At 41.1% G+C, this 18253-nt stretch overlaps 4 protein-coding genes across 6 annotated transcripts; 2 read left to right on the forward strand and 2 right to left on the reverse strand.

The window, feature by feature from the left end:
• The first annotated feature begins 45 nt into the window (after positions 1–45).
• Positions 46–1459, forward strand: LOC135342859 (uncharacterized). Its single transcript, XM_064539696.1, has 3 exons — positions 46–410; positions 477–1236; positions 1288–1459. Exons 1-3 carry the CDS (start codon positions 87–89, stop codon positions 1332–1334), a joined length of 1131 nt encoding a protein of 376 aa, XP_064395766.1. The 5' UTR covers positions 46–86; the 3' UTR covers positions 1335–1459.
• On the forward strand, positions 1404–3757 carry LOC135342860 (EF-hand calcium-binding domain-containing protein 9-like). Its single transcript, XM_064539698.1, has 4 exons — positions 1404–1645; positions 2087–2235; positions 2929–3105; positions 3408–3757. Exons 1-4 carry the CDS (start codon positions 1510–1512, stop codon positions 3636–3638), a joined length of 693 nt encoding a protein of 230 aa, XP_064395768.1. The 5' UTR covers positions 1404–1509; the 3' UTR covers positions 3639–3757.
• On the reverse strand, positions 3740–7242 carry LOC135342857 (KIF-binding protein-like). Its single transcript, XM_064539694.1, has 4 exons — positions 7084–7242; positions 6626–6967; positions 4309–5690; positions 3740–4080 (listed from the first exon to the last, which is right to left on the reverse strand). Exons 2-4 carry the CDS (start codon positions 6780–6782, stop codon positions 3922–3924), a joined length of 1698 nt encoding a protein of 565 aa, XP_064395764.1. The 5' UTR covers positions 6783–6967; positions 7084–7242; the 3' UTR covers positions 3740–3921.
• A 108-nt stretch (positions 7243–7350) lies between these two features.
• LOC135342854 (uncharacterized) lies at positions 7351–18242 on the reverse strand. 3 transcript variants are annotated; one of them, XM_064539691.1, is made up of 16 exons: positions 18117–18242; positions 16965–17523; positions 16158–16700; positions 15947–15988; positions 15383–15626; positions 13800–13838; positions 12665–12961; positions 12360–12566; positions 9943–12239; positions 9640–9889; positions 9521–9586; positions 9301–9432; positions 9028–9072; positions 8355–8494; positions 7823–8096; positions 7351–7703 (listed from the first exon to the last, which is right to left on the reverse strand). In XM_064539691.1, exons 6-16 carry the CDS (start codon positions 13831–13833, stop codon positions 7456–7458), a joined length of 3990 nt encoding a protein of 1329 aa, XP_064395761.1. In that variant the 5' UTR covers positions 13834–13838; positions 15383–15626; positions 15947–15988; positions 16158–16700; positions 16965–17523; positions 18117–18242; the 3' UTR covers positions 7351–7455. The 3 variants fall into 3 exon arrangements, with proteins under 3 accessions (XP_064395761.1, XP_064395760.1, XP_064395762.1); XM_064539690.1 differs by having other exon boundaries at positions 16158–16433; positions 16698–17523; XM_064539692.1 differs by lacking the exons at positions 15383–15626; positions 15947–15988; positions 16158–16700; positions 16965–17523; positions 18117–18242 and adding an exon at positions 13887–13939.
• Between the last annotated feature and the right edge of the window lie 11 nt (positions 18243–18253).

The following is an 18253-nucleotide window of genomic DNA, read 5'->3' on the forward strand; positions in this document are numbered from 1 at the left end:
TGCGTTATGGAAACAAGGTGGGCGTGGCATAAACAAAGTATGTGCGCTTTATAGAAAACAAGAAAGTTTTTTTACAGTAAGCAAGCATGAGCTGTACTTTGAAGATAGAGCCCCACATTCGCGGCCATATAGCCGGGTGCAATGGTAGAGTGGACAGAGTCGGTGCTAAGGCAGAGCAGTGCAGAGACAACCCTCAAAATTCCACTCATATGGCTGCTCTGATGGAGACACAGGCCAGAGAGAACAGAGAGAGAAAGAGACAAGAACTGGAACTATTCAAGAGACGCGTCAGACAACGGTCCACTGAATGGGAGAGAACTAAACAGCGACAGATTGCTATCAGCAATACAGAAACAATCGCCTCAGAACAGAAGATTACTGAACAAGCACTAAAGTTGGACAAAACGAAGGTGTGATGAACCACCACTGCATAGCATCTGATTATCACTATTGTATAACCGCTTGCTCCTACACAGGTTCAGAGATCGTTTGAAGTTGGACAGGACATAGAAGATGTATGCACAGTGGCTACACTCACTCCACCAGCAGGAGTGCCCTCCACCGCACAACTGGCCAGGAATAAACTACTCGCTCTCAGAGGATCAGCCAGTCCAAAAAATATCAATACTGATATCGAGAAGACATTATTGGTTCATTTCGCACCCTCCGTTCAGTACGAGCCTGTGAATACAATCAATCATCAAAACTCTCCAGTTCATGCTGTATCAAAACCACCCAAAAATGTCCTCAAGTTGAACAAATTTACAAATCCTGGACACATGGAGCATATAAAGAAGAAGCAAGCTGCTCTACAGTATCGTTTATTCCGAAGATTGTACTCTGACCTCGAGAGGGAACAAGCTAGACACAAACAACGGCAACTAACTCAAACGCAACAAATAGAGGCACTAAGAAAAGACAAAGAAGCTACGAGACGACTGATTGAAGATGAAGCTAATGCGTTTGATTCGTTCTCCACTGTGAGTACTGAGGCTACTGAGGACAGGGAGAGGGCCAGGGAGTGGGCGGAGCTTGTGGTAGTGGAGGAGAGGAAGCAACAGCTGCAGAAATCCAAAGAGAGTGAGCGTTTTGCAGAAGCTTTGAAGGCAAGATTGAAGGAGAAGCTGAAGACGAAGGAAGTTGCTGCACTGCCACTGTGTTCCTGTGGCACCACTATATGGGACGCAGATCCATTCACGTGTGCTAACAACTGTCCCTTCTACAGAAACCCTGAAGGTGAGTTCTCTCTTTTATATCACGCTGTCATTTATATCTCTTCCCATGCAGCTCTGGAGAAGGCTCTTGCTGCTCAGTTACAATCATTGGAACTGTGATGTACTAGCTAGCTAGCTAAGAACTGGTTTTCCTATTAATAAGTGTATTCATCATCTTCAAACATTACTTTTATCTCTGTAAGATATGCAGCTGTTTTCTGATTTTCAATGAAACATTTGAACAGTACAGTGTAATCTGAAGTGAATATGCTATACTAGCTGGCTGTACTAAAGCATGAGGGTATACTATAGAGGCTTCCTGTGTCACTTAAAGCTGGACAGGAGTTACAGCCTCCTCAATGGCAGAGATGTGAGCCTGGCTCTGCTGTTCTTCAAAGCTCTGGATGTGAGGCAAGAGATGGCCATCGATGGTACGTATGTATGTGGGCAACTTTAAGTGGCCACTCACGCTCTCCCCCACTATAATTATATCACCTACTCTAGTATATCCGTCCATTATTTTCCATTCTTCTCCATTCTTCACTACTACTGAAAATCCTCGATTTAATTAAGGCGACACTTTTACGTTTTGCGAAAGTAGAGTTTTAATGTACACAAAAAAATTAATTTATATGGTGCTATAATTATGGGCGAAATGTCCAAGTGTCGCTTTAAATATATTTAGAGGGTCGCCTTAAATAGAGGTATATGGTTTATGGTATTTAATTAATATCCACTGTCTTTCTTTTTACACACTCTGCACATAATTATATATACAGTGTGTTCTCACCATGCATGTACACCTGCATGTACACCTGCATGTACACCTGCATAATTATCATAATCTTGAGTTTGTTGGTTTGTTGTTGCAGATGTCCAGTTCCTTGCCTTTATGCAAGTGACCACTGACCTCAGCAAGAGCAAGATCTATCGTGTATTTGACATGCTGGATGTGGACAGATCGGGCATGATTGACTTTGATGAGTTCTACCTCCTCCTCTGTATCCTCCTGGCAGTCAGGGTGAGCTGTAGTGCAAGTGGACCCACTATAAGTTAATAGTTTCGTGTCCGATAATTTTAGTGTCCACACTGCATTCACTTGTGGTAGTAACTAGCCTCTTATAATATTAATATAATAATCGCATGTTGTCCTATTATTCACTGTGATTCGTACAGTGATTAATCGTGTATCAGTAATTGCACGTCGTCAAGGCAGTAATTGCACGTTGTTAATGACGACGTGCAATTACTGCCTTGACGACCACACGTTCGAATAACGGCCGCGGCCAATTTTTTTACTGAAACTGCAGCTAAAAATGTCCTTAAAACTGCATCACAAACGATTAACAATCAATAGTATGGCTACTCGTGCAATAAGAAATTAATAGCACTCATAACAAGCACTGGCAAGGTTAATAGCTCTGCTACGCCTCGTGCAATTAGTATCCTTGCCATTGCTTGTTACTCGTGCTATTATAATCCCATATTGCACTCTTAGCCATACTATTAATTATACTAATAGCGGGCTATTAGAAATGTTCGTATGTTTCGTATGTAGAGCGTCATAATTATACGAAATTAGAAATGATTGTACTGCAATAAAGCTCAGCGTCACTATCCTACGATTATACGAATTTGTCATTTCATACGAAAATGACCGCTATACGGTATCAGAGGAGGTAGTGATGTGATGATGTTTTTGTTGGCTCTGCAGGACAAACTGGAGAAGCAGTTTATACTCCGCCACTCACGGACAGCGTTTGAGTTGCTTGACGTTGATGGGAGTACCAAGATCTCAACTGAAGAGTTTGTAAACTTTGGATTCCTATTCAACTTTGATAATGGAGCAGCCAGGCAGATTTTCAAAGAGTTTGATGTCTCAGGAGATCAGGTATGGTGAACCTTGACCCTCACCAGTACGTATATGTATTGCTCAACTGCATGAGCGATGTTCTGACCTACCATATCAGCTATAGGACTACCAGGTATAACGGACACATTGGGGAACAACGTTTATTATGACAGGAGCCCAGGTGGCCTTTGTTGAGAGGGGTTGTTTTGCACACAAACTAGGACCTGGGTGTCTGGCGTTTATACCGCAGTTAGCCTTTCTTTAGTACTTATTTAAGATCTATGGGGTTCCCATTGCAATCATATTTCACTCAAAGCGTAGTTTGATATTCTAATTTGCAGGAGCTTGACTTACATGAGTTCAAGATGTTTGCGATGGCGTGCATTGACAGACAGACTGAGATAGAGCAGAAGAGGCATCCAACCAAGGAGAGGCGGGGGGAAAAGGAGGGAGGAGATAAAGAAGGAAAGAATGGGGACAAACAAGGAGGAGATAAAGAAAGAGGAGACAAACAAGGAGGAGATAAAGAAGGAGACAAAAAAGGAATGAGAGGATGGTGTGTCTTTCAGTGACCGTACACTCTAGTTATAATTATCACTTCATCATAAAATATCATTTAAACTTGTCTCTATATATATCGGTACGTATTATAGTGTCCATGCAACCAATCACATTCATTGTTCAAACAAAATTTGTTCATCAAGTGAAGCGCACGATCATACACGAAATAATCACCAGAAATAGGAAATAAGACACACTAGTACTATATAATACGTGACATAAAGAGCATGAAACTAGGGACAAAAGACATGCAGTTGAGAAATAATTGTCCATCAAGTATTAAGAGTATTTCTGTTATCTGAGATCGGCGGCCATCTTGCGAGGAAGCAGCTCAACCATCTCTCTACATATCGGCAGGAAGTCAGCAAATGCTTTGTCAGCTTTCTCTGTGTGCTGGTCACAATAGCTCACTAACCAGGAGTACAGCGCCAGGGACTTGACTAGCTGGGACTTCTGTATATGAGGAAAGAAAGAACGACTTCATCACAATGCACACACGAACTGATGCACCGTGCAGTGCAAATAAATGACTGTACATGTACAACCATGTACAACTAATCTGTACAAAAGTAGGTAGTACAGTAGTACAGTAGGCTGCTGAAAATTAATTATCTAGAGAGAGGACTACATGTACATGTAATGGGTTCAAAGTACACACACACAGTACACTAAGACACCCACCTGCCCTGTTTGATCCCCACACACCACCTTCGAGTGGAGCCTGGCAATATACAGCTTGGCACAGAGCACTGGCCTCAGGCTATCAGCCTCAATGTTCTCAGAGAGTTGACGAGTGTCTGGGTCTTCAAATGTCTTTAGAAATCGCTCGTAAAACACGATACCAGATGCAATCAGTTTGTTGATTCTTGCTATGCCATGTGCAGAGGGGGATTCACTGGCGGTGATGATTTTCAGATCTGCCCTAGTTGACTCGATATCGCCCAATTCAAACATAATCTCCTGACAAGTACTAGTGAAATACTGAGGGTTCAGTTCACCGAGTACAGAGGTCAACATGTCACACCTCCTCTTATGCATTCGGCACTTGACTTCATTGGAGGTCTCAAAGAAAGCAAGAAGTTTGTACAAGCACGAGTGGTCCTGAACAATTTTGACGTTTTCCGATGCAAATGTTTCCAGAGTGTAGTATTTAGCAGAAATTTCGATATTTTTTTGTCCAAGTTGGAATACAGGTTTTGCTCCATCGTAGCCTTCCACGAGGTCAGAGGTCACCAAACTCTCATAATCAGCCACCTCGAGAGTGTCAAAACGAAATAATTTTTGTCGTGGAGGATCAGTTGATTCTGACTCATCTTCTTGTCGTTCTTTAGAGCAGGTCAACAGTGTTATAGCGTACTTGGTCCAACAGCGAGACACGTCAGCTCCAACACTCTCAACTTTCTCTTTAAGTTCGTCTTCCATATCTCCCTCACAAGTCTCACTCAGGTAGTTCTGTAACACACACGTAGCGGACGCAATGCAGTGTCTTGATTGGGCAAATTGCTCAAGCCCAAGGTAATACTGGGATAAGGTCACAGAGTTTAAAGTCCATTCTATAGCATCGTACTCTCGTGTTTCAAGTTGCCGACTCAGCGTATTCTGACAATATTGAGCAGATATTTTCGCCTGTCCGAGATTCCCGTAAACTTGCGCCAAGTAAAACAGTGTGAGGGTGTGCAAATTCTCAAAATCCTTTTCTCGTTTGTCTTGGCTAACTGGTTTTCCTTCCAGCCACTCGGTAGAGGTCAAAGGTGGAGACAGCGCAATGTGAGATTCGTACACGGCCTTGGCTTTCAGGAGAACCTCGAGAGATTTTTGTTGTTCGCTCCTGTTCCCCCAAATGATCCCCAGCTGGTTGTATGCTTGCATACACACGGAGGCAGTCTTGACTTTACTGGGCAGTCCCTCCACTAGTTTGATACACCATTCAAACAACTCTACCCCAGAGCTGATCTCCTCAGTGTTGATAAAGTTGAGGCCCATTTCCAGTCCAACAAAACACGAGAGAATAGTGAAATCCTCGAGCTCTTTGAGAGGACAGGCATCCAGTTTAGCCCTCATACCTGCAGTGGGAAAACAAGAGTCTCAATTAAAGTGGATTAATCAATACATGTATAGGTACAGTCAAGGGCGTATACAGAGAAGAGGGAATGCAACTCACTTGTACCCTACGTACTCATCCGACTTCGTATCAGAGACCGGATATGCTAAAAATAGAATCCAGTATACGGACGTGAACAAGTGGGCGGTGTTGTTTACGGAGTTATAATTATGGGCGTGTACATCACAGCTGCCTAGCCTTTGCTAGCTAGCTAGCTAGCTAACAGTGGAGTATTATTTTAGAGAAGTGTCATGACCAGTCCTAGTCCAGCCAGGTCCAAGACAACCCCTTCGAGCGGGAAGTTAAGTGCTGGGCGCATTGTTAAGAAGTACCAGAGACTCAGGAAGACAGGTTTATTGTACCTAGGTTTCATCTTCTTGGAGTTGCAACTGTTGGATGGTTTGCCTTTGACACTACTAGTACGAGCCATACTGCTGCTTAGAACTAGTTTTACTATGCTGCAATCGAGCTAGCTAGCTAGCACAGATATAAAAAAGACTTTGATTTACCTTGTGCGGTCAAAGATTACGCGTGGGCGTTTTGTGGGCAGTTCTAAAAATAGCTCAATACGAAGTCGGATGATTCTGAGAATTGGGCGAGTTGCATGCCCTCTTCTCTGTATACGCCCTTGGTACAGTGTAGGCAGGCCTTCATACTTGTGTACTAAGCAAAGCAATTAGTGAAGGAGCTTGTACATTAAAGAGCCCTAACAGATAGTTAAAGCATGGAACCATTGTCTAGTGTAGCATCTTCAGACGCCCATAACTTGTTACAATGATCTAATTTCAACCACTTTTGGAAAGCTATACAAAAGGAGCACTGTTTAACGTTACACACACATGTACATTAATAAAAAGCCCTAAACTGATCTACTACAATTAAGACAACTATCATCACCTGACAGCAACTCCCTGGCGGTGTAGAGGGAGCGAAATGGTTCCTCTGGTGGATCTCTCTTACTCTCCTCCATCCTGAGTTGAGTGACAGTCGTCCAATCGGCTGCTAGATGGTCCGCTATCCACTCCCGGAGGTCACTGTGAAGGTCACTCTCCATAACTTAATACGTAAAATGAACTCTTAAGACGTCACTGATTAGGGGGCACACTCTCGAGTAGTCGTTCTCTCCAGGTCTCCTCAATCTGCCGGACGCTCAGGTTGTCTTGGTGAAGTTTCTCCTCACCCACACCCTCTGGTAATGGCAGCTCGTATGTAGGTACCTCAATGTCCACCACTGGAAGCCTGCACACGAGGATCACATGATCATTACTATACATACGGACATTGAACAAACGTACACACAACATAGAATGTTTAGGGTAGGTGTGATTGTGCTATAATGAAGGAGCTGCTTTCACCTGTCTTTTCTCCAGGCCTTGTCCACAACTCTCTCGTCCAGGAGCCGAGAATCACGGTATGCATAAGACAACTTGCTGTCCATGTGTTCAATCCAGATTTGAAGATGTGTCTGATTATAAAAGTAATATTGAAAACAAGGCCGACTTGACCTTTGAACTCCACTAAGTGCTTGTGTGGGCGTTGCTAATAAGTGATCATAATTATGCATACTGCGCATGCTCAGTTCAACTTTTCACAGATTACCATACCAATGCTGTTGAAAACTATATTACCAGGAGTGTACCTTGAGTTCATTAGAAACTCTTGATATTACAAAAAAAGGCATATAAAAACACGTTAACACATAATAACTATTATTAATATTTTTATTGTTAGTTTTGTTCAGTTCCACTCGCATTGTTTACAATGAATCTACAAATGTTTGTAGCAGTGTCTTTTTTCAGTCCTATGGCAATTTCCACCAAGGCCCTGAAGGTAGCTCTGGAAGGATTCACTCTTTGCCACACTCTCAATGCATGAGCCACTCCAGCTTGATTGCCATAACGACTTGTGACATCAGTTACATCACCGAGGTCGGCTGGGGTGAGGTTGAGTCCATCGAGCAGGTTGGATTGATTGACTGCATGAAGAAAAAGGCATCACTAAAATGGCGATTATATTATAATGTACGTACATTTTCATGACAGTCTATATCATGCACTAAAAATGACAAACAAAAAATGCAGAATAGTTAGTTACCCATGATGCTATCAGCCAAATTATTAAGTTTCACTGAGGGCTTTTTGAGAGCGTTCGACAGGAGACTCCATGTTACATCTTGCGTACGCAGGAGCTCAGCCAACATTTCACGCAAGCACGACACATTATCGCCACGATGCTTGGTATCGATATTGGTGAGAACAAAATCAGTTAGACCTAGAGCCAATCCCAGATTGAACCAGTGAGGGCTGGCACTTGCATGTGCAGTGTGTAGTTTCTCGTAAACATGTTGTAGATCGTTGCTTAACAACGCCTGTACAAAAACAACAATCAACAGGGTTTCATTTGGTGAGGGTTGCCCCCTCAGAAATACGGAAACTCAATAGGAATACAATTGAATGGTTCTGGTGAACAATATTATTAATAGGCAGGTAGTAATGAATTCCTGGGAGCCCCTCACATGTCATAACCCTATACTATCTTACACACGTGCACCATTAAATTTGCTCCCCTTACCAAAATGTCAGGAGGATTACGATAAGTGCGTATAAAGATATAGAGTACTGCCTACCTTGTGCACACTCAGCAGGTGAGGAAATTTCTCCGCGATTAGAATGATGTCACTCTCAGGGATTTCTTGATCTAGTTGTTGGTCTCTCACTCCAGTCTTCTTACACACATCTTCCATTACTGTAACAGAGGACAATTCTCCTGAAAAAAAAACATATACGAAAAAAGTTTGAAAAAATCGTAACATAGTAATTATTGACCAAACGGCATTTTCTTAATGATATATATACATGTAGCTGTTGATAACTGAACATATGCATGTTTCATTGCAGGAGACAATTCTTTTGAGGAGAATGTACATTCACATGCACATGCACATGTACATCATGTTTTTCGCGAAACATTCTTTTTTGTTGATAATTTTCCAAGCTGGTGGTTTTCCCGACCAATCCCATGGTGTTCTAAAGTCTTATTTCCGTCTCTTAGCTCATTTTCAACTGGGAACATTGTTATTATGTATCTTTCCTATGAAAAACCCACATGTCGCACATGCGCAGATTCAGCCGTGCATGTTAGTTTCCAAGCAATAAATGTGATATACTGAATAGCCTTGTGTATAGTAACTGTCACTTGTGCCTGGCAGGAACTCGTTAAGACACAGACTCGTGACAATCATGCAAATACACAATAGAAGTTTTGCTAAGTATATACAACAACGTAAAGATTAAGCACACCGATATCCTTTTTCTGACGCTTCGGTCGTGTTTCAACTTCTTCACCTGAAAAATTTTAGACTGCGTGAGGCTATAATTAGAGGATCAGTATAATACGTAATAGAGAGTGTGGTAAGCGGAGATACTTATATACAGATGGATGTCATACTGCCTTTTATATATTAGCACATAATCAGCAACAACTGGGTTAGGATAATTATGTTAATATTGGCAAACAAAATCTGAACGGTCACCATGCATTAGTAAAGACAATTAAGTTACAGACTTACTTACCAGATATTGCAACATTACTTTTCAGAAAAGCGGCAAAGAGTGGTTTTATCCTTATCTTTTCGGCCATGTTCAAAAAGTTCAGCTCGCCCAGCTGGACACCTTGCAAATTTCTGACACTTCTAAATCCATTATCTAACAATAATGAATACAACGTATGTTTGAATAAACACATAATTTTTATTGTTGAATTGAATTTTGCATAAAATAGTTTATATTATACCCTTTAGTTTGCCGATCTCTTCTTCCTGCAATTCCCAAGTACTTCTGAGCTCCTCTTCAAAGAGATCTATTTAAAACAGAAAGTTTAAATACAAGACAGACATGTATAATTATGCTTACCAAGCTCAACAGATTCAACGCAATGAAACTTGTCTTTCACTTGGCATTTGAATATACCTTCAGTTAAGAAACGGTCATTCTTAATGACAAGCCTATCCGTTGTATAACCCTCATAGTCCTGGTCATCACAAAGCTTTTTCTTCCCTAAAAACCATTGATACGTTAGTGGTCGTACTCCATCTGCACTTATGCTTATGACATTTCCTTTTCGAGCAGGTTGTTTTTCAATTTTCAGTGGGATATCTGGAGCCTGTAAGACATAATTAATATTCATGATTAAGAAAACAGCTGAGTTTGACCTACCTCACCGAACCAAACACTCATTCCAGGGGTCAGTGGATCAATAGCAGTTTTACAGTCTGGATGGGTACATTTAGCCTCCTTAGGAACACGTGTGTCTGGGTCAGAATGACAGAATATAGCGAGAGATTCCTGTCCAAATTCTGCCTTAGAGTGCACTTCTCTTGGACAATGGAAAGCTAGTGTATACATTACAGAATCTGTACCTACCGAACGCAAACCATGTTGCATAGATTGGATAACCTTATTGGCAGCTGTGCATACAATTTCGCTGATTAGAGGACAACAATGCTCACTCCAAAATTCAGTGTTGCCTGAGTGTCTCGAAACACGAAACTCGCAATACCTAGGACAAGAAATCATAGTAATATTGAATTTACCGTTGAATCGAAACAGAATTCTATTCTTGTAACACTTGCTATCACCAATGAGTAGATCAAACGTATTCTCAGCAATAAGATTTGCACTCAATGCACATACAAAGCCTAAAGGTAGATATCCCGTTTTAAATCGAATGCAGATTGGTTCGGGAAGCAATTCCTCATTTGTATCTTTTTGTCTCCTTTGAACCATATCTGTTTCAGCAGTTTGAAGAACCGCAGGAAGAAAGTACTCTTTATCAGAAGACAGGGGTACTTTAGCAGCAATGTAAAGGTACACTAACAGATCAACTAATGTCTCAATAGGAAGGAGTTTATTCTTCTCTTGATTCACGGATTCTAGCTTGATATCTTTTGGTGAAAAGCAACCGGTTTGCACAAAGTGGTCACACTTTGCTTGGTTAACTTGATTTTTGTTGTGATCGTAAATGTTGAAGATTAGTTCACTGATGGTTGAAAAAACTACTTGTGGATCACATATTACAATTTTCTTAAGGTTATCGTGATGAGGAAAATACATTATAAGCCCAATGTATTTGTGTAGGAACTGCAAGGCAACACTCACCATCTCTTCGTCCATATTAAAATACTTCCCCAATGTGACGCAATCATCAAAGGAAATATGATACTTGTTTTGATTTTTAGCAAGAATCTTAAGACAAATACTGAGCATTAACCATTGTACTGGGATTTGATATTCTCGAAAGTAATTTTTGAGTATATTTTCTAAAAAGTCTCTGTGCTTTTTGATTTCACTGTCTTCGGCACTCAAATTGTTCACTAATAAGTTGTTTTCAACTGACAATTTTATACTATGGACGAGCCCTTCTTCAAAAAATGCTGTGTTTTTAAGCCGTTCGTCCAGCTGTCTATTTATCTTGTCAAGGCTTGGCTGTAGATCATTTTGAATCTCATCAAGAAAAGTTCCTACAAGTAACGCAACAGAATCTTTCCGCTTTTTCTTATCTGATGCTGGCTTAACATATTTTTCCACTTGTTCATCTGAGTGCCCAAAGCAAGCTATGCTTGAAAATGCTGAAAAAATGACTTCTTCTGTAGTGTACGAGTAATTCTCGAAATGTTTAGTAGTCGAGTTCTTGCATTTAAACTTCACTTGGCTTCTGAAATTTAGCTCTTGTTTAAGTTTCATAAACACAAGGTATAGAGCTGGTCCTATAGTTAAGGATGGTAGCATTTCTAGAAATGCTGGTTGTCCACCAACATCAGCTACAGTAAATAGCATTTCAAAATCCATGCTATCTAGATCTAGTCTATGACTCCGTTCCTTTTTTAGTTCTTCGAACTCCCTAATGGTTTTGTTAATATTATCTGATTCTTGGGGCATCAATGAATCTTGTCTTGACTCTAGAGTAGAACTAGATCTAGTAACTGGTAGTGCTTCCATAGGTTGAATTTCAATGCCTTCATTAGATAATGTATAGTCATGTTTCTCTTCCTCTTCCAATGGCAAAGCATCGATATCAACCACTGATTCAGTTTGAACCTTGTTAGCTATGCTGGCTTTTGGGATTCCATGCACACTCCTTTTTTTGGACGATTGAGTTTGTGTGTGCTTTGGGCCCTGAGATGATGGCTTAACTATTAATGACATTAAACCACTAAGTTGATCGCACAGCTCATCTTTGACAACACACCATTTTTTAGTATTAGAAGTTACAGCACCAGTGATTGTTTCACACTGTATACAAGCTTCTGTCACCTCTGATACACCTGTACTAGATTGAGGCTGTGTTTCTGGAGGAGATGTTTGGATGTTTCCTTCCATTTTCCCCAACAATCTGTTAATAAAAGTAGACTTTCCAATTTGGCCTGGACCCAGAGCAAGGATTTTGGTGTACGTAAGGGAGACCTTCTCCTCAAACTTTATGGCTTCATCATAGAGTTGCTCCTCTTTCAGTCCTGTGTGTACAATAGAATATGCGTAGTGCATGGGTATACCAGAGATGACATTATATGTTAGCACTCCACAGACAAATTCCATGCACTGTAGTCAATAATAAGAGATCAATAACTTCTTACTTGCTGTGATTTCTTGCTTTAGGTTTATGGATAACACTTGAGTCTTTGGATTCAATTTCATTACAAACTCCATCTCTTCGTAAGTCACATTACTCTCGCCACTGAGTAGGTGCACCGTCTCAATCCCACGTTTTCCAAAGTCAATTGAAGAATTTTCCAGAATCTTTCCTATGAATTGCAATTCTTGATTTCCAATGTTCTCTCCCTCTGTGTAAAAAGCAGTATCACACATGTTCACTATAATGGGTTAATGATGATCATAGTTAGCATATTAAAGATGCACACAATAATTAGGGGACAAGTACCTGCAGTGAGTGTTGCATATTGTGAAGTGATCCGAGTACCAGATGCATCTTCAGCAACACACCAGTAAACACCTTTATGCCTAGGAAGGAGCTTTAATACAAGAAGACATTCAGATTGTTGTCCTTTATATTCAGAGAGGAAGTTTTGTCCATCAGGAAGTGATATTGCTTGATTGTCGAAATACCACTGATATGTAGATCTCGTATCAGAAGGTGATGTCGATACTGTAAATTCAGCTTTATCTCCAGGCTTGCAACAAACATCTTTGGGTTGAATCAAAAAGACAAATGGTGATCCTGCAATGTTAGTAAATACACATGTAAACATATACAGGGCAGGGGTGGTACTTGTGAGAATAAAGATTTAATACCGTACATATATACAGGGTTCTATATATCTGGGGCGAGCCCTGAGGCTCATTCCATATAGTATAGCGAGTGCTGCAGAGAGCTCATGCAGCGATCGGATATCTGTCTGTTTTCTGTTTGTCTCACAATTCAGGCTTTTAGCGTGACGATTGCTGCATTTTCTAACGATCATTTGTCCCGTAGTACAAGCAAGACATTAATATTTCTACGTATATACTGGATACAGCTAGCTCAACAACTAAGGCAATGAGGCAATGGTGTTCCCTACGTCATATCTAAGACACCATCTGGCAAGGAAGTTTGACAACAAGTAGGAGCTCGTCTGTTGTCAAATGAAACAGTTAGAGAGACCTTTAGGAAGCAGTAAAGTCGAACAAGTGATTACTACAACTTCTCTTCGCTAAGGGTCACCCCACATAATGCTTCCAGCATTCCCCTAGTAGTTGTAGTTATGTCTCGGGTATACGGTAGTGTGTGTTGTGTGTGTACATGTGTGTGTGTGTGTAGACTGATCAATGAAGTGCAAGCTAGTCCTGTTTTCTTGGATTTATCTAGCTGCTATGTATATAAAAATCAGTGTGCCCTCAAGGCAATGGAGTTTCTGAGGAATGCAGAGTTTATGGTAGTTAAACCCCCCACCCAGTTGTTACGAGGTATATACTCTTGACTAGCATATAATTATAAGCAATAATCAAGTGGGATCTAACTCATAAAAATCGATAACATCACCCTCAATCTAATAATTATATGTATGCCATGGACTTACCAGATTGTTGCTGCTGATCCATCTTTGTGCGCATATCATCTGGAGAACAAAAGTCGATTTTATTAACCACTGTATGTATATACTCACCAGAACCTTCGCCATAACACGATTATATGAATATGTAGTCGGTTGCCTAGCTACAAAAGACATGCAAACATTTGATTGATGTAATAAAAAGAATGGTGATGAGTAGGAAACATGAGAAATGTATGCACAAATCTTCCTTTACCAACGTTATAATCATACGTCACAACTTTACTGGTAAAGGGAATGAACACACACCAATCAATACAGTGCTGCTTGTGTTTTCAGCAAAGTGGCTGTTTTTTGAAAACAGTATATACACAAGACAGCTATTCTTAAGCTGACAATGCGCACCCGAGACATAATAATATGTACAGCCATGCAGCTGTAGTGTCTTCCCATGTAGGGATCCACGTGCTGTCATAGTGCGCATGAAGTGCCTCCAATTAAAGCTAGATCTCTATAGCCAATGTGCATATATAGCTTCTTACTCGCTTTTATGCCATTATTATATCTTTTGTGTGGAGGCTATCCATGCTGTAAAAGCAGCGCTATGGCATTCAGGTGAGCAGACTCAGAATACACTGAGAATACACACATACACATACACAAATCATTCTGCATGTACACGCAATAGAGTACATTGAGTGTGGAAGGCAACTAGGTAGTGTAACTCTAGTTATAATAGAAAAGCATTTAATGGAAGGACCGGCATCGATCTGCTACAAACAATGGATACAGCAGCTGTACGTACATAAACCTTTAAAGCTTGCTAAGTGAGTGACCCACCAATGACAGGGAATGTGGCTGATCATTACAGGAATGTACTATGAATGAATTAACATGATGATGTCACTAAGTACACAGTACAACGTTACCAACCCAATCACTCAATCACAGTGACTGTACATGTATGTGCACATATTGATGTACATATTAATCAACGTCTGATAAACAGTGTCCATAATTATAATACATGTACACTGTGACAGATGTGTGGAATAGCAAGGAATATACCGCATATGCTTGATCAGAGGCCGCGGCTACTAAATGTTTAGAAGAGGAAGCTACAATTCAAAAGTGGCGTTTATTAGCTCCAACTAATTCAATAACCTTTAGTTTGTCATAAAAAGTTTTTTTCACTTGCATAAACTCTGCCATGAGAAAGTCTTTGCCACGGTGAAGCACTAACAAGCTGCTACCTGTACCTAGCTACTAGGCTAGTAGCTACGTACATGTAGCTAAATCATTAATACTAGCCTGGCTGCCACGTGCAGAAATGCTAGAGTCAAAGTTCACTGAGGCTACTATTTGAGAGCGGCCTCTGATCAAGCATATATGGTAGCTCAGACGTGTACAAAAGTCAGTTTCCTAGCAACATAAAGTTTATAAAACCAACAAAAAGAGCGGGATTACAAACATAGTAAGCTTTCATTAAATGGACCAGCTGTAGGTACAGTCTACTAATAACACACTACATGTAAGTTGCTACAGGTACGAGTGATTGCAACTATGAGCATCAACACTCACTGTACTATAAAGTTCCTTGCTCCCCTCACCTTCCTTTCTTTGCCTCTCCTCTGCTCTTACTCGTATCTCCTCTGCTCTTACTCGTCTTTCCTCTGCTCCTCCTCGTATCCTAGCAATAGCCTTCTCCCAGTTATGTATCACCCCCTCACACAATTGTACCCTTGAGACCCACTTCTTGATCTTCCCCTCCACCTTCTCCAGCTCTCCCTGCAGTTTTCTCCAGTCCCGGTCAGTGATGTCTCCAGACAGTCTCTGTTGGAGGGCAGCTCTTCTCTGGGGGAGTAAAGAATTTATATACGACTGAAGAAATATTCCACCACATAGAACATGCAGCTGATACAAATGTACAAATTATCAAAATATAAAAATCAGCAACCACCAACCTTGACGAGTATATCATAATATTATATTTACCCGCTATACGGTATAACCTCACACAGTCAAACAGTAAAAGTGGACTTATAAAACATACACAAAGGTAGACAAAAAGGAACATCATACAATGGACAGTACATGTACACACATTGTCGTTCTGCTAGACTACGTGTACCACTCTTACCACGAGAGTAGTAAGTGCAACTGTCAACACTCACCGTCTCATGTCTCTTCAGTTCACTCTCATACCCAGCCTTCTCCTGGACAAGGTGAACAAGACAAACAGTGAGTTAGACTGTGTGTTTGTGGTCACACATTATGAGTTGTCTATAGAAGCAACCAGTGTAGCTACTAGAGTCAGGTAAAGATATGAGGCAAACTGAATGCATATGAGGTGTACGGTATGTTTGCCAACATTGTTTAACTCACTTCCTATCGTTCCAGATATTCAGTAACCATGGAAATGTAGGGAGAGAGAAAAGAATATAATCACAAACCTGTACACTATGAATGCCAATACACATGTACTCATGCAACTCAAACATTACTGACACAAGTACAGTCACAAGTCAGTGCAGTGTCCCGCTCACCTTCTGTTTAGTCCAATGAGACACCAGCGTAAGACACACATGGAAACAGAGAGAGGGGGATGATGGTAGGAGCAGTGAGTGCATTCATACACGTCTGTATACTGTAACTTACATTCTGTTGTTCCAGTAATCATTAGCAGTAGTCACATTAATAAGCAGTAGGACACGGACATGTAGAGAAATGAACATGTTCAAATACACGAATGCATTCACACATGTATACATCAACTATTGCAAGTACACGTCTGTACAGCATGAAACTTTCAGTACGTACTAATCCTAAATAAAGTCACGCAAGTTATTCTTTCTGCCTTCATGCAGTAGTACATGTATACAAGTCAGCCTAGTACGCCATTATATGTACATGCAATAAACTCACACGCTGTTGTTGAGTAACAGTCCACAGAGGGTACATGTGAGGAGAGAGTGATATGAACACACTGGTAGTACACACACTGGCTAGTACACACACAGGTACTCGGTACTAGCAATGGCAGATAATGGAAGCGTCAGTGGGTGGGTCAGTGGAAGGGACGGTAAACGGTACAACAAGCATCTTACATGCACAACTTTGATACGTATGATTTTGTTTGTCGTACAATACAACACATCCACTCCACGAGACACACACACAATCACAACATACCTTAATCCAACCCTGAGACACATTAAATGGTACATGTGAGGGAGAGATTTAATCTTAACACACATACAAGACATCAGATCAGTTGAACGCTGGTGTGTATGGGACTGACTACACATAGCAACAAGTGGCTAGACCTGGCATATTAAAGCTCTTGGCTTCAAGAAAACAGGTTGTGGAATTTACATGTACACAATGTACACAAGAGGTAAAATGGGACTATGAATAACATTGTCAGTAAAACGAATTTTGGAAAAGTTAAAGTTTCGAGTATGCGTAATGTGCCCTGGCCTACACCTGGGGTAACCACAAACTGGGAGGCTGATATCGTCCTCGTAGCCGTGGTCTACCCTATACGAGGGAGAGGGTCAGCTCTAGAGGACAAGGGACACACGCTAATGATATTAGGTAACCAGTACATCCGTACACATTGCAGCTGAACCATTTTAGTTATCCATGTGTGCTCTTCTTTACACTGTCTACCTCCTAACAACAAGTGCTCAGAGCACAAGCATGTCAGCTTGGTAGAATGTGATTGCACACAACGTACCTTAATGACCTTCTGTTGTCCATCCAGAGAGAGTGGTACATGTGGAGAGAACAACAACATGAGATAAAACACCTCACACTGACAGGGTAGAGTGTAGGCACTATACTGTGATGAATGAATGATGCCAAGTGTGTTTATGGGTGGTCAACAAGTACATCTAGGCACTAGGAGAATGCACTGATCTGTGATGAATGAATGATGCTAGTCTCGTGGACCAGCCGATATATTATCGTCTGGCAAATTACACATGAGCTACTTGTGCAGCGGTCTAAGTGGCTGTTTGCATTGATAAGTGGTTAGTGGGTGGAGGACGGATGTGTGAAACCACATAATTAGATTTGCCAAATCTATTTTAGCTACCAGTGCAGCTGTGCGGTTTCACAACTTACTACAAACACTTATCAGCCACTTAGCTAGAGCGCCACGATATTTGTGGCGCGGTCAACACAACTCTGTACGGTGAAATTGGCCAGACCCTCTTTCAGGGTCTGGGTCCGCGAGACTAGAATGATGCCAAGTGTGTTTATGGGTGGTCAACAAGTACATCTAGGCACTAGGAGAACGCACTGATCATTGAGTATCTATCTATCATGTAAATATCATACCCTGTCATCCGCAGTGAATACATCCTCCATCAACTGTGGGGAACTAGCAGCATTCAGTGTTGTAGATTCAGCCATTTCAAGAGAAGGTACGTCTGGAACTTTGTTTCTTTGTTTTGTGGGGGCTAGTACAAGCCCCG

Source organism: Halichondria panicea, chromosome 10 (assembly GCF_963675165.1).
Source record: "Halichondria panicea chromosome 10, odHalPani1.1, whole genome shotgun sequence".
Lineage (NCBI taxonomy): Eukaryota > Metazoa > Porifera > Demospongiae > Suberitida > Halichondriidae > Halichondria > Halichondria panicea.

What these genes read in the sequence shown, in the direction of transcription:
- LOC135342859 (XM_064539696.1), top strand. Translation starts at nt 87, where the DNA reads ATGAGCTGTACTTTGAAGATAGAGCCCCACATTCGCGGCCATATAGCC. An exon ending in TAAAGTTGGACAAAACGAAG is followed by an intron (nt 411 to 476) that starts GTGTGATGAACC and finishes GCTCCTACACAG; the next exon opens with GTTCAGAGATCGTTTGAAGT. An exon ending in CTTCTACAGAAACCCTGAAG is followed by an intron (nt 1,237 to 1,287) that starts GTGAGTTCTCTC and finishes CTTCCCATGCAG; the next exon opens with CTCTGGAGAAGGCTCTTGCT.
- LOC135342857 (XM_064539694.1), bottom strand. Translation starts at nt 6,782, where the DNA reads ATGGAGAGTGACCTTCACAGTGACCTCCGGGAGTGGATAGCGGACCAT. An exon ending in CGCCAGGGAGTTGCTGTCAG is followed by an intron (nt 5,691 to 6,625) that starts GTGATGATAGTT and finishes TTCCCACTGCAG; the next exon opens with GTATGAGGGCTAAACTGGAT. An exon ending in GTGGGGATCAAACAGGGCAG is followed by an intron (nt 4,081 to 4,308) that starts GTGGGTGTCTTA and finishes CCTCATATACAG; the next exon opens with AAGTCCCAGCTAGTCAAGTC.
- LOC135342854 (XM_064539691.1), bottom strand. Translation starts at nt 13,833, where the DNA reads ATGCGCACAAAGATGGATCAGCAGCAACAATCTG. An exon ending in TGAGTGTTTGGTTCGGTGAG is followed by an intron (nt 9,890 to 9,942) that starts GTAGGTCAAACT and finishes TATGTCTTACAG; the next exon opens with GCTCCAGATATCCCACTGAA. An exon ending in TTTGGCTGATAGCATCATGG is followed by an intron (nt 7,704 to 7,822) that starts GTAACTAACTAT and finishes TTCTTCATGCAG; the next exon opens with TCAATCAATCCAACCTGCTC.
- LOC135342860 (XM_064539698.1), top strand. Translation starts at nt 1,510, where the DNA reads ATGAGGGTATACTATAGAGGCTTCCTGTGTCACTTAAAGCTGGACAGG. An exon ending in GCAAGAGATGGCCATCGATG is followed by an intron (nt 1,646 to 2,086) that starts GTACGTATGTAT and finishes TTGTTGTTGCAG; the next exon opens with ATGTCCAGTTCCTTGCCTTT. An exon ending in GTATCCTCCTGGCAGTCAGG is followed by an intron (nt 2,236 to 2,928) that starts GTGAGCTGTAGT and finishes TTGGCTCTGCAG; the next exon opens with GACAAACTGGAGAAGCAGTT.